This window comes from Heteronotia binoei, chromosome 5, assembly GCF_032191835.1.
Source record: "Heteronotia binoei isolate CCM8104 ecotype False Entrance Well chromosome 5, APGP_CSIRO_Hbin_v1, whole genome shotgun sequence".
NCBI lineage: Eukaryota > Metazoa > Chordata > Lepidosauria > Squamata > Gekkonidae > Heteronotia > Heteronotia binoei.
The window spans coordinates 27828966-27843444 of NC_083227.1; the positions used below are offsets into that span (position 1 = coordinate 27828966).

General features: G+C 44.4%; 1 protein-coding gene across 3 annotated transcripts in view; it reads right to left on the reverse strand.

Moving 5' to 3' along the window:
• Positions 1-14479, reverse strand: part of LOC132571256 (zinc finger protein 883-like) — an 82591-nt gene that overhangs the window by 15636 nt on the left and 52476 nt on the right. Inside the window, exons 1-4 of one of the 3 annotated variants that reach the window (XM_060238005.1) lie at positions 11563-11780; positions 7951-8033; positions 4141-4264; positions 664-2539 (exon numbers count right to left, since the gene is read on the reverse strand). The exons of 1 other annotated variant lie outside the window; for it this stretch is intronic. In XM_060238005.1, coding sequence (XP_060093988.1) covers positions 664-2539; positions 4141-4264; positions 7951-7965 — 2015 coding nt within the window. In that variant the 5' untranslated portion in view covers positions 7966-8033; positions 11563-11780. Of the gene's footprint in view, positions 1-455; positions 2540-4140; positions 4265-7950; positions 8034-11467; positions 11781-14479 lie in introns of those variants that run through there. One more of the 3 variants, XM_060238003.1, reaches the window with a different exon arrangement.

The window sequence follows — 14479 nt, forward strand, 5'->3', positions numbered from 1 at the left end:
GACCAATCATAGATGAAACATATAGGGATTATCATCACGGGTAGAATTCTAGCCGGAGCTCCTTTGCATATTAGGCCACACACCTCTGATGTAGCCAATCCTCCAAGAGCTTACAAGGCTCTTTTTTGTAAGCTCTTGGAGGATTGGCTACATCAGGGGTGTGTGGCCTAATATGCAAAGGAGCTCCGGCTAGAATTCCACCCCTGATTATCACACACAGAATAAATTACTCCCCCCTCCCCCCCCACAGCAACCAAATGTTTTGCTTTCAAATTCGAAAGACAACACAGGGCAAGCTTCTGAGATATTAGATGAATAGGACAATTGGGGACTATGACTGCTCTGTCTGTCTTTTTTCGTCTTTCACTGAACTCCAAGGTAGCATTAACCTGTGTTCTTTTCATCTTCACACAGGCCATCCCATCATTATAGCTGGTTTGCAAATAAAAGAAAAATTACAAACAACACAACAGCCGATTTATCACAAAACCTTCACAATACAGATGGAGTACTTTTACAGTTTCTCTGTTAGTGAGTTTCCTAGTATTTAGTAAGGCCTGGGTGCTCACAGAAGCTTACTCCTAGCTAGTAATTTATACAACTTGTGTATTACAATTTTTTTTTTAATCATAACGAATAAATTACGGTGTCTCCTCCGAATGCATTCGGCGATGGGCAGTAAAATGTGAGCTCCACATGAAGTTCTTTCCACATTTTAGACATTTATATGGTTTCTCTCCAGTATGGAACCTCTGATGTGAAGACAGGTCCGTGCTTCTCCCGAAGCTTTTCCCACACTCCAGGCACTTAAAAGGTTTCTCTCCAGTGTGGATCCTTTGATGCCTAGTAAGGACTTTGCTCCACCTGAAACGCTTTCCACATTCCAAGCATTTAAAAGGTTTCTCCCCAGTGTGGATTCTTTCATGGGAATTGAGGCGGGTACTATTGCTGAAGCTTTTCCCACACTGGATGCATTTGTACGGCTTGTCCCCTGAGTGGATCCTCTGATGCAAATTAAGGTTTGAGTTCTGACTAAAGCTCATTCCACACTCCAGGCATTTAAATGGTTTCTCCCCAGTGTGCATTCTTCGATGGGAAGTAAGGCTGGAGCTCACACTGAAGCTCTTTCCACACTCTAGGCATTTATAGGGTTTCTCCCCTGTGTGGATTCTTTTATGTCTAATGAAGCTTGGGCTCTGGCTAAAGCTCATTCCACATTCCAAGCATTTAAACAGTTTCTCCGGCTTGTGAATTCTTTCATGCGAACTAAGGTATGTTCTGTGACTGAAACTCTCTCCGCACTCCAGGCATTTATATGGCTTGTCCCCAGAGTGGCTTCTCTGATGTGAAGTAAGGACTGAACTGTGACTGAAGCCCTTCCCACATTCCTGGCATTTATAGGGTTTCTCCCCAGAGTGATTTCTCTGATGTGAAGTAAGAGCTGAGCTGTGGCTGAAGCTCATTCCACATTCCTGACATTTGTATGGTTTCTCTCCTGTATGTACTCTCTGATGTGAAGTAAGGTGTTCACTCCGACTAAAACACTTTCCACACTCTAGACATTTGTATGGTTTTTCACCTGTGTGTATCCGCTGGTGTGAACGAAGGCTAGCATTATCACGGCAGCTGGTTCCACACTCCAAGCATTTATACGGCTTCTCTCCTGTGTGGATTCTTTGATGTCTGCTGAGAGTTGCACTGTAAGCAAAGCATTTTCCACACTCAAGGCATTTATACGGTTTCTCTCCTGTGTGAGTTCTCTGATGCGAATGAAGATTTGTGCTATCACTGAAGCTTTTTCCACACTCCAGGCATTTATACGGTTTTTCTCCTGTATGGATTCTTTGATGTCTACTAAGACTTGTGCTATCACTGAAACCTTTCCCACACTCTTGGCATTTATATGGTTTTTCTCCTGTATGAATTCTTTGATGTGTAGTAAGACTTGCACTGTAAGGAAAACTTTTCCCACAAACTAAGCAGTGAAAGGGTTTCTCACCTGTGTGGATTCTTTGATGGGAACTTAGGCTGGTGCTATCACTGAAGCTCTTTCCACACTCCAGGCATTTATATGGTTTCTCCCCTCTGTGGATTCTTTGATGTGTAGAAAGAGTTGTGCTCCGGCTGAAGCTCTTTCCACACTCCAAACACTTATAGGGTTTCTCTCCTGTGTGGATTCTTTGATGCAAAGTAAGGCTGCGGCTATCACTGAAGCTCTTTTCACACTCCAGACACTTATACGGTTTCTCTGCAGTGTGGATTCTGAAATGTGTATTAAGGTTTGATTTAGAACCGAATGTCTTCCCGCATACTAGGCATTCGATTCTTGCTTCCTTGTGATTTTCCAGTTGGACTGATATCCCAATGCCCTGGACATTACCACTATGGTCAACAATGTTCCAGTTTTGGGCTTGCCTTTCCTCCAGCTTTCTCAATTCCTCTTGATTCCCAAGGGTCTTGTCTTGTCCTCTCACTTTGACCAATTCCAGTGAAGCATCATGTGGCACGCTGGAGTTCTCACAGTCTTGTCTATGAGTTGCTGGAATAAAGGAAGAAAGAATTGTGATTAAGAATGCTGTTGAGAAGAAAAACAGAGCCTATGATCAAACTGAATTTACTGCATCAGACTGTGGTTCCTCACCCTCTCTCAGTTTAATTTCCTACCTTTCCATAGGAACGAGACAGTTTTGATAGCTGTAGAGAACTAGCCTTCACCTAGAGAAAAATTTTTTGAGTCCTGTAGCATCTTAGAGACAAACAGAATTTTCTAGGGTATAAACTTTCTTAAGTCAAAGCTCACTTTGCCAGATTCACCTTGACCACACACACTAAACCAGGGGTGTCAAACATGTGGCCTGGGGGCCAAATCAGGCCCCCGGAGGGCTCCTATAAGGCCCCTGAGCAACTGGCTCTTGTTTGCTTCATTCTTTCTCTCTCTTGCTTCCTTTTGCATCTCAGCTTTCTCAATCACACAGGAGCTAGAGAGCAAAAGCTCGATTTTCTCCATTGGTTGAAGCTCCTCCTCCTCTTGGTCCCCTAGGGAAAGAGGGAATAAGCCAGAGCTTCCTTCGCCCAGTTGCCTGGATCCCATGGGAGAAATACAAAGCAAGCACTTTTTAAGACCAAAAAGTGCTAACGTTTTAAGCACGTTCTAAGGGTTTTTTTAAAAAAAATTATTTAGTCATGTTTATCTGTGTCCTTTAAAAAGTTTATATCTCTGCTAGCTAATCTTAAATAGGTGCACACATGGCCCGGCCCGACAAGGTCTCCTTTATGTCAGATCCAGCCCTCATAACAAATGAGTTCAACAGCCCTGCATTAAGTAATGCACTTTCAATCCACTTCCAAAGCACTTCCCAACAGGCATTTGCTATGTGAACTGTCAAAATCCAGTTGGAAAGTGCATTTAAAGTGGATTGAAAGTGCATAATTTATTTAGTGTGTGTGATCACAACCCTAGAGAATGAACTGGTGGGGATGGCCATAATTAACTGGAAGGCCTCCTTCTGAATTCTTAGAGCTCTTGGCAGCCTTCGTAAGTATTGACCATTTTGTTTGTCTGGGATGCATTCTACCTCTCCCCGCTCCCCCCAAAAAGTCCCTCCCAAAATAACTTTTATTAGAGCACAAACAGTATAAAAGAGGCACACTCAAAACAGTAACAAAAATGACAATGTAACTCGAACAACCAAACATACAGCTATCAGATCCAAAACAGTCACGACTGACATAAAACTGTGGGATCGCCTTAGAAAACAAGTATCAAACTAGCACTGCTTGCAGAAAGAAATCAGAATGGCAGCAACCAGCATGCCAGCATTTGACTTATTCTGGTCACCGCACCTCAAAAAAGATATTATAGCATTTGCGTGAGAAACCAATAAAAGCTGTCTGTTAATTGCTCTAAATACAATTTGCAGTAACTGCAGTTGTCGAAAACAGTTATCTCAAGCATGGTAAGTAGCTGACTGCAAGCGTCACATCTTCCCAAAACTGGATTTTTGTAGTCTTTTGTAAAACGGTGCCAGTTGGACCAGGGTCCGAGCTTAAACAGTAGGCACAGCAGACTGACCTGGGGTATCCTGACCGTAACAGTAAAAACCTCCGTCAAACATTGAATAAGAGCAAAGAGATCCATACCATGAGAGGACACATTCCCAGCATTTGCTGTCACATTCCTGCAAAGCGTGCTTTGGTTCAAGTCTGATAGTGCTGGTCCTCCATCGGAGAGATGCACAGCCACCTCCTCAAAGGTCGCCATATTCTGGAAAGAAATTCCACCATATTATTTCTTATCACAAATAATTCGCTTCTGAGCACAAAGACTTCTGCTCGCCGCCTGAAAGGTGAAAAGAAGGGGAGTTAACTGGCAATTTCCCTGCGGGACCAAGAATTCACAGCCAGTCGGCATTTATCTAACTAAGAAAGACAGAACCCTGGCCAGTCCTTAGTAAATTCTCAATCTCCTATGCACACACTTAATCAGACCACTGGTCCATCAAAATCAGTCTTGTCTACTCAGATTGACAGCAGCTTTCCAGGGTCTCAGGCTGAGGTCTTTCACATTGCCCACTACCACCTCCTTCTTTAACTGGAGATGCCAGGGATTGAACCGTGGACCTTCTGCATGCCAAGCAGATGCTCTTCCACTGATACACAGACCCTCTCCTAAACAATGGGCCAGATACTATGAAGGACCTCATCAACCATTTAAAGCAATAGCTTTTGAGAATAAATCACAAAGACGACTAAACTAACCACAAAAACTGCTCTTTCCTAGGTGACTATGGAGGCTGAATCTTTAAAGGGCCCATTTAGACTGTACAGAGACTCCATGGCAATCCTGAATCTCAGACATTTGTTATCTGAACATTTCCCACCTTTAAAAAAAGAAAAGAAAAATTCTACCACTCCTCAGTGTATTGTCTTTGTGCATCTTTACATAAGAACACAGGAAAGCCCCTGCTGGATCAGACCAATAGTACATCTTGTCCAGCCTCCTGTCTCATTCAGTGGTTGACCAGTTCCTCTGGATAGCCAACAATAGGACATAGAGGGTGAAGGGGCCCAGAACAACCAAGCAGGTGGGCATTCAGCAGAGAAAGCTCTGTCTCTATGCCAAGCTACAAGGTGTTGGGGACCAGCAAGCATTTATTTAAGGTGTTTTTAACCCACCTTTCTGTCACAGCAGCTCAAGGCAGGCTATGATGCTATATAAACCGTACATAATAGGATCAGAACTAGTGACCCAATCTGCAAACATATACTCAACAATCACATCATACATCCAATGGAAACAATTACAGACCTGAAAAGGCTCTTTGAAATAATTCAACTTCACAGCAGTGCCAGAATGTTAGCAATGAAGAGGCCTTCCTAATATCCATTTAGAAAGACAATAGCACCAGCAACCCCGGCAAACACACGCATCTTCCAGAAATGTAATTTTGTGCGTCTAAATAATAATAATAATAATAATAATAATAATAATAATAATAATAATAATAAATTTATTCTTATATCCCGCCCTCCCCCGCCAAAGGCGGGCTCAGGGCGGCTCACAGGCATGGAGTTCCATGGTTCAATAAAACAATACAATACAACAACAATTTTAAATAATCAATTACATAATAAATAAGTTAGTTAAAATAGATAAAATAGGTGCTAAATTACTATGGGTCATAATATCCACAAGATGGCTGGGTGGCTACACATCAGTTTAGCCAGGTTCTGTTTCGAAGGCAAGCTGGAAAAGAAATGTTTTGCAAGCCCTGCGGAATTGATTCAAATCCCACAGGGCTCGTACCATCTCTGGTAGATGATTCCACCATCGAGGGGCCATTTAATTAAGCAGACCTTGCAAAAAATAATAATAATGGCTCCGGCTACCTCTGCTGGTGCTCCACTGGCATTCACAACACAGTCAAGGGGAGGAAACACGAAAGGCGAAAGAATGACAACGAAGCTCTTCTTAGGAGACACACTCACACCTTCCTAACATTAAATACCATGAATGATAAGGAAAGAAGAGGAGCTCTGCTGGATCAGACCAGTGATCCATCTAGGCCAGGGGTGGGGAACAGTGGCTCTCCAGATGTTTTTTTGCCTACAACTCCCATCAGCCCCAGCCAGCGTGGCCAATGGCTGGGGCTGATGGGAGTTGTAGGCAAAAAACATCTGGAGAACCACTGTTCCCCACCCATGATCTAGGCCAACATACAGTTTCACAGAGCTGCCAACTAGTCACCCTGGAGGGCCAAACAAGCAGGGCTTAGAGGCCGAGGCCTTCGCCTCAGCATTTATTCCGCAGAAGAAGGATTTTCAGCGTAATTACAAGCAAAAAATACTGCTACAAACAGTACCGCTGAAAACAATACAAATACTTCAACCCTCATATAATTTAAACCAGTGTATACCAGGGGTGGCCAACGGTAGCTCTCCAAATGTTTTTTTGCCTACAACTCCCATCAGCCCCAGCCAGCATGGCCAATGGCTGGGGCTGATGGGAGTTGTAGTCAGAAAACATCTGGAGAGCTACTGTTGGCCACCCCTGGTGTATGCAATGTCATCATACCTTCGCTCCAAAGAAATTACAATTACAATTCATTACAAATCAGTTGCTTCCACAATTTCCAATAGAGGGATTTGTAGTCTTCAACAATTCCTTCCTTCAGTAATTAAAGTTCATAATACAGTCCATGAAAAGTTGTGAAATTCTTTCACATAGGAAGGACCAGGAAATCCTTACAGCCTTCTTCCTATTGATTCTACTGTAAGCTATGGACCTTGAGTCTGCGTTAGAAGTCGTTGAAATCGGATTCCAGTTTGACAACCTGATAACTGAAGAAGACCAGTATTGAAACGTCTTGAAATCTAGAAGGGGCGTCTTATAAAGGCTGTAAAGAGTTCCTGGTCCTTCCTACTTGAACAAATTTCAGAACTTTTCATGGACTGTATTGTGAACTTTAATTACTGAAGGAAGGAATTGTTGAAGACTACAAATCCCTCTATTGGAAACTGTGGAAGCAGTTGATTTGTAATGAATTGTAATTGTCATTTCTTTGGAGGGAAGGTATGATGAGATTGTATACACCAGGGGTGGCCAACGGTAGCTCGCCACATGTTTTTTTTTGCCTACAACTCCCATCAGCCCCAGCCATTGGCCATGCTGGCTGGGGCTGATGGGAGTTGTAAACAAAAAAAAAACCATCTGGAGAGCTACCGTTGGCCACCCCTGGTATACACTGGTTTAAATTATATGAGGATTGAAGAATTTGTGATGTTTTCAGCGGTACTGTTTGTAGCAGTATTTTTTGCTTGTCAGCATTTATTCCAGGCAGAAATGTTTGTGAGAGCTCACTCTGTCAGATGCAGAGCAATGTACATCATGAGGCAAAAAAGCTCCCACAAGGTGAGGAGGAGGGGAATTTTACAAAGAGAGGCCTTTTTTTTTTTGCCAAACGAATCCTCTTAGAAGAGTAAAGGAAGAACAAAACACTGTTCAAAGGATTCAGGCATTCCTGAGAGAGAAACATCCAGTACATAAAAGTCTCTGTTACATCTAACTTTAAATACAAATGTGTCTCCTACTGATCTATGCTCCACACGTCTAATGAAGGGACCTCCGAAAAGCTTATGTCAGGATAAACTCTATCAGCCTCTAAGGGCCCTGACCTGAACGACCCAGTCTGACCCAATTTTGTCAGTTCTCAGAAGCAAAGGAAGCCCAGCCCTGGTTAATATTTGGATGGGAGACCACCAAGGAAGTCCATGCAGAGGAAGGTGATGGCAAACCATCGCTGAATGTCCCATGCCTTGGAAACCCTATCATAAATTGGTTGCAGCTTAATGGCACTGCCTGCTTTATTTCAAAAGGAAATTCAGGTCCCTTAAACAAGGAAGAGGAGCCCGAAGTGTTCTGCATACGCCTCCCCAATGATCTTCCCTTACCTCAGCAAGATCCATAGCAGCCTTTTTCACTCCAGCCCAAAGAGGAGAGAACCTGGAATGTGATTCCAGCACTCTTCCACTGCCTGCGAGGGAGACAAAGGAGACAGGAAGATTTCTAAATGTCACACACTTTTAGCATCCCTCATCTTTGCAGGATTTGAATCTGTCTTCCCACTTGGGTTCAAGGAACAGGGTTTGATCTAGAAAAACCCAAACAAGGTAAGCCAGATGTCGATCTATATTCCCTACTCTTCCCTTTTTCCAGTCCTGAATTTCAGATTTTTAAAAAATCTGTAATTTCAAATGTTGTAGTGAGATGGAATCTGCGGTTGCAGAATTAGGGCTGGATCGCGTCAGCCCCGTGCTAACCCAGTGCTATTTCAATTTCGATACGGATTAGACTCTACAGTTGAAACTCTGGTTCTGTTTCCCAGGAGGCTTTAGGACACTTCAGAGTACAGAGAATGCTATGCCCTACATGACTTTTGCATTTTGGAATGTTTGTATACTATCAAATTCTAAATACATAAGAGTATCAGAGCCTAGCTTCCCGTTTTAGTTAACCTTGACTCTCTGACCCTACCTATCTTAACACACCTTTCCCAGGTTCACATGACTCTTAAAGATAAAGAGAAGAAGAGGAGGAGAAGGTTGAGAAGGTCAGAGTCTAGGAGGTTGGTATTGTAGGCTGAGGAGGACACGGCAGGGGGAATAGGTCTGTAGGTAGGTATTGTATGCCAAGGAGGATGTAGGAGCTGGATAAGTGGATGAGAAGAAATGAGGAAGGCGAAGAATATGATGAAGAAGAGTCTCTTTTACAGTACAGCCAAACACGCACATATAAAAATCTGAATTAGACCAGTGGCCCATATAGTCCAGTATCCTAAACCTACTGCTCATTAGAACAAAGAAGTCAAGTAGCACCTTTAAGACCAACAAAGTTTTATTCAGAATGTAAGCTTTCATGTGCTCTAAGCACGCGTCATCAGACTTACATTCTGAATAAAACTTTGTTGGTCTGAAAGGTGCCGCTTGACTCTGCTTTGTTCTACTGCTTCAGACCAACACAGCTGCCCACCAGGGCTATTTACTGTTTATTAAGAACATAAGAGAAGCCATGTTGGATCAGGCCAATGGCCCATCACACAGTAGCCAATATATGCGTGTGTGTGTGTATCTACACACACATTATATATACACACACACACTCTCTCTCTCTCTCTCTCTCTCTCTCTCTCTCTATATATATATATATATATGTATACACACATTATATTTATATGCACACACACACACACACACACACACACACACTGTAGCTAATAGCCACTGATGGACCTCTGCTCCATATTTTTATCCAATCCCCTTTTAAAGCTGGCTGTGCTTGTAGCCGCCATCACCTCCTGTGGCAGTGAATTCCACATGTTAATCACCCTTTGGGTGAAGAAGCACTTCCTTTTATCCGTTTTAACCTGTCTGCTCAGCAATTTCATTGAATGCCCACGAGTTCTCGTATGGTGAGAAAGGGAGAAAAGTACTTCTTTCTCTACTTTCTCTGTCCCATGCATAATCTTGTAAACCTCTATCATGTTTACAATGTATTAGTCATTTCTTTATTAGTCATTTCTTTTCTAAACTGAAAAGTCCCAGACTTTTCATCTACTGCCTATCAGCTTCATTGGATGCCCTTGAGTTCTAGCCTTTGGGGAGAAGGAGAAAAAGTTCTCTGTCAATGCTCTCCTCCCGATGCCTAATTTTATAAACCTGCAATTTTATAAGCTGCAGTACTGCAGTCCTAAGCTCTGCTCACGACCTGAGTTCGATCCTAGCAGAAGCTGGTTCAGGTAGCCGGCTCAGGTTGACTCAGCCTTCCACCCTTCTGAGGTCAGTCAAATGAGTCCCCAGCTTGCTGGGGGGAAAGTGTAGATGACTGGCGAAGGCAATGGCAAACCACCCCGTAAAAAGTCTGCCATGAAAAAGTTGTGAAAGCGACGTCACCCGAGTCGGAAACGACTGGTGGTTGCAAAGGGGACCTTTCCTTTCCATTATGTTCCCCTGCCTTAGTAATCTCTTCTCTAAACTGAAAAGTCCGAGTCTCTTCAGCCATAGGAAGGTGCTCCAACCCTCTCATCTTGATTGCCCTCCTCTTTACTTTTTCCTGCTCTGCAATTTTATTATTATTATTTTTAGATACAGTGACCAGAACTATATGCAGTATTCCAAATGATACTGCACTACACACCTACACAGGGGCATCACAATATTGGCCATTTTATTCTAAATAGGGCTGCCAGTTCCACTTCAAGAAATGTCTGGTGACTTTGGGGGTGGAGCCAGGAGACTTTGGGGGTGGTGCCAGGAGAAAGGTTGTGACAAGCAAAATAGAACTCCAAAGGGAGTTCTGGCCATCACATTTAAAGGGATCGCACAGCTTTTAAATGCCTTTCATCCTTTGGAAATAATGAAGGATTGGAGGCACCTTCTTTGGGGGCTCACAGAATTGGACGCCCTAGTCCAATCTTTTTGAAACTTGGAGGATGTTTTGAGGAGGGGCACCAGATGCTAAGCTAAAATTTGGTGCCTCTACCTCAAAAAACAGCCTCCCCAGATACCCGTGGATCAAATCTCCATTATACCCTCTGGGAATCAGTCTCCATAGGGAATATTGGAGACATCCCGCCCCCCCCCCCCCCGCTTTCTGATGACCCTGAGGTGGGGGAAGGGCCTCCAAACTGGGGGGATCCCCTTCCCCCACCCTGGGGATTGGCAACCCTGGAAAGGAAAGGAAAGGAAAGGAAAGGAAAGGAAAGGAAAGGAAAGGAAAGGAAAGGAAAGGAAAGGAAAGGAAAGGAAAGGAAAGGTCCCCTGTGTAAGCACCAGTCGTTTCCGACTCTGGGGTGATGTTGCTTTCACAACGTTTCCACCGCAGACTTTTTTACAGGGTGGTTTGCCATTGCCTTCCCCAGTCATCTACACTTTCCCCCCAGCAAGGTGGGGGCTCATTTTACCGACTTCGGAAGGATGGAAGGCTGAGTCAACCTTGGGCCGGCTACCTGAACCAGCTTCCGCCAGAATCGAACTCAGGTCGTGAGCAGAAAGTTCAGACCACTGTACTGCTGCTTTACCACTCTGCGCCACGGGGCCGCTTAACCCTACTAAATCCCTTTCCTAATACTCTGTAACCTCGAGTTTGCCTTTTTCACTACTGCAGCACACTGGGTCTACACTTTCTTTGAGCTATCCACTATGGCCCCAAGATCTTTTTCCTTCTCAGTCTCAGGCAAGCTCAGACCCCATCAGCCTATATTTGAAGTTGTGATTTTTTTTTGTCCCAATGTGCATCACCTTACACTTACTAACACTGAGCTTCATTTGCCACGGTGTCGCCCACCCACCCAGTTTGTGAAAGTCCTCTTGCAGCCCTTCCCACGCATTTTCTCTGCAAAAAGACCCCATGCAAACTGGTGAAAGCGCCGAAAAGCTATTCCAGAAAAAATCTGCAACTGCAACAACGCACCTCCACAGCCGCATCCTCACTGGACTGGATGCATGTCCTCCCCACCTTTAGTATTTTCTTTAAAGGAGCAGGTCGATTTATTGCCTATAGCTCACCTCCCAAATATTGCAACTTAATTTCTTCCGCCGCTCCCCTCCTCTGCAAAGGAGACTCACAAACCCCAATTTCCAACTCCCCAAATAAGCGGAAAAGGAAGGTGCATGGAGGGGCGGCCGCAGAGATAGTGCAAGGCGAGAAATGCCCGGGCGGACCCTCTCTTCCGGTTCCCGTTGCAAAACACAAATCCCCACCATATGCGTGACAGCAGGGCGCCTGCAGCGAAAGACAGGCGACCCTCTGTGGTCGCTAATTGGGGTTGCTGGAGGCGTTCGACAGGGAACCGGAAGTGTCTCGCTGGTCAGACGGAGCCCCTGACACTTCGGGCCATTGAGTCTTTGTGGGGGGCAAAGCTGCAGATTTCTTACACGCCCCACGCACCAAACCCCCCAAGGACATGAGCGTTGAATGGGCTGAGAGTGAAGGGATCGCCTGCCCGCCCCAATCCTCAATCCCCTCCACCCCACAAAAAAAACCCACCTACAAGTACAAAAAAATAAGGTAAAGATGCAAGCACCAGTCGTTTCCGACTCTGGGGTGACGTTGCTTTCACAACGTTTTCACGCTGGGTACTCATTTTACTGACCTCGGAAGAATGGAAGGCTAAGTCAACCTGGAGCCAGCTATTTGAACCCAACTTCCACCGGGATCGAACTCAGGTCTGCGCAGAGCTTAAGACTGCAGTACTGCAGTTGGAGCCATCTGCTAACGACCTGAGTTCGATCCCAGTGGAAGCTGGTTCAGGTAGCCGGCTCCAGGTTGACTCAGCCTTCCATCCTTCCGAGGTCGGTAAAATGAGTCCCCATCTTGCTGGGGGGAAAGTGAAGATGACTGGGGAAGGCAATGGCAAACCACCCTGTAAAAAGTCTGCTGTGAAAACGTTGTGAAAGCAACCCCAGAGTTGAAAACGACTGGTGCTTGCACAGGGGTCTACCTTTACCTTTTTTTACTGCAGCTTTACCACTCTACTACAAGTACAAAAGGAGCCTTGAAATCCCTTCTTTGCCAAATTCCTCTGTGTTTACTTTAGCCGCTCTGGAGAAATTCAAGCAGCGTGCAAAATCCTTGTTTATTTATTTGAGGCCAGTGGCACCTTTGAGATCAACAAAGTTTTATGCTGCACTCACATGGAAGTTTCTACTCAGAATAAAACTTGATTGGTCTTAAAGGTGCCAATGAACTCTAACTTTTGTTCTGCTGTTTCAGACAGGTTACACAATTACCAAATAATGCAATTAAAGTATTTATAGTCTGCCTTTCCAGCTAGGACTCAAGACGAATCACACAGTTAACAAGATAGAATGTGTTCTTTCTTTTTTTAAAACTTTAAATCATATTTATTGATAAAACATGTAAACAGTACAAAAGAAAAAATTATACGGAAGGTAAGTAAGTAAGTATGCATTTTCCACAGCTTACCAAAATCAGAAATAAGTAAAAAAAAAATCAACCTTAGCTTAATAGTAATTAAAAATATTACATCTTGGCATATAAAGGTAGGATGTTCAATAAATAATGTAATAGGATTTGGATTGTAGATCCAACCGGAAGTCTACAAAACAGAAGTGCAGCAAAAGCCTTGCTGCTGAGACTGGAAGGCAAAAAGATCTTGGGGTTGCAGTGGATAAGCTCAATGGAAGTGTCAACCTAGCGTGCTGCAGTAGAGAAAAAGGTGAACTCACTCAGTTAGGGATTGTTAGGAGAAGGGACTGAGAATAAAATGGCTAATATTGCAATGCCCCTTTATGGTGCAGCCTCATTTGTGATACTATTCTGGCCACTGAGGACATCATAGAACTGCAAGCAAAAGTACAGTGCCAGGTTAGAACATATAAAAGGAAGTACTTTTTCACCCAAAAGGTGATTAACACATGGAACAGCTACAAGCATAAACAGCTTCAAGAGGGCATTGGATAAGCATAAGAGAAGCCATGTTGGATCAGGCCAATGGCCCATCCACTCCAACATTCTATACACACAGTGGCCAAAAAACCCAGGTGCCATCAGGAGGTCTGTCAATGAGGCCTGGACACTAGAAGTCTCACTGTTGCCCCTCCCAAGCACCAAGACAGTTGGAGGGAAAGTGGCTCAGTGGTAGAGCATCTGCTTGGTAAGCAGAAGGTCCCAAGGTTCAATCCTCAGCATCTCCAATTAAAAAGGGTCCAGGCAAGCAGGCGTGAAAAACCTCAGCTTGAGACCCTGGAGAGCTGCTGCCAGTCTGAGTAGACAAGATTGACTTTGATAGACAGAGGGTCTGATTCAGTATAAGGCAGCTTCATATGTTCAATACGCTGTGGCTAATAGCCTCTGATGGACCTCTGCTCTATATGTTGAGCCAATCCCCTCTTGAAGCTGGCAACGATTGTAGCCACCTCCTGTGGCAGTGAATTCCACATGTCAATCACCCTTTGGGTGAAAAAGTACTTCCTTTTATCCATTCTAACCCGACTGCTCAGCAATTTCATCAGGAGTAGGGGTCGATCAGTGGCTGTTAGCCGCAGGGCATAGATGGAACTCTCTGTCTTGGACAAGTGATGCTCTGTATTCTTGATGCTTGGGTGGGCAACTGTGGGAGGGCTTCTAGTGTCCTGGTCCCACTGGTGAACCTCCTGATGGCACCTGGGTCACTGTGTGACACAGAGTGTTGAACTGGATGGACCATTGGCCTGATCCAACATGGCTTCTCTTATGTTCTTATGTGACACAGAGTGTTGGACTGGATGGGCCATTGGCCTGATCCAACATGGCTTCTCTTATGTTCATATGTTCAGGGGAGGGCAACCAAGATGATGAGGGGGTGGAGCACCTTCCCTGTGAGGAAAGGCTGAAGAGTCTGGGACAAAAGGAAATGCTGCTTTACACAGAGAGGGTTTAAAATGGGGAATAGGCTGCCAGAGGATGTGATGATGTCTACAG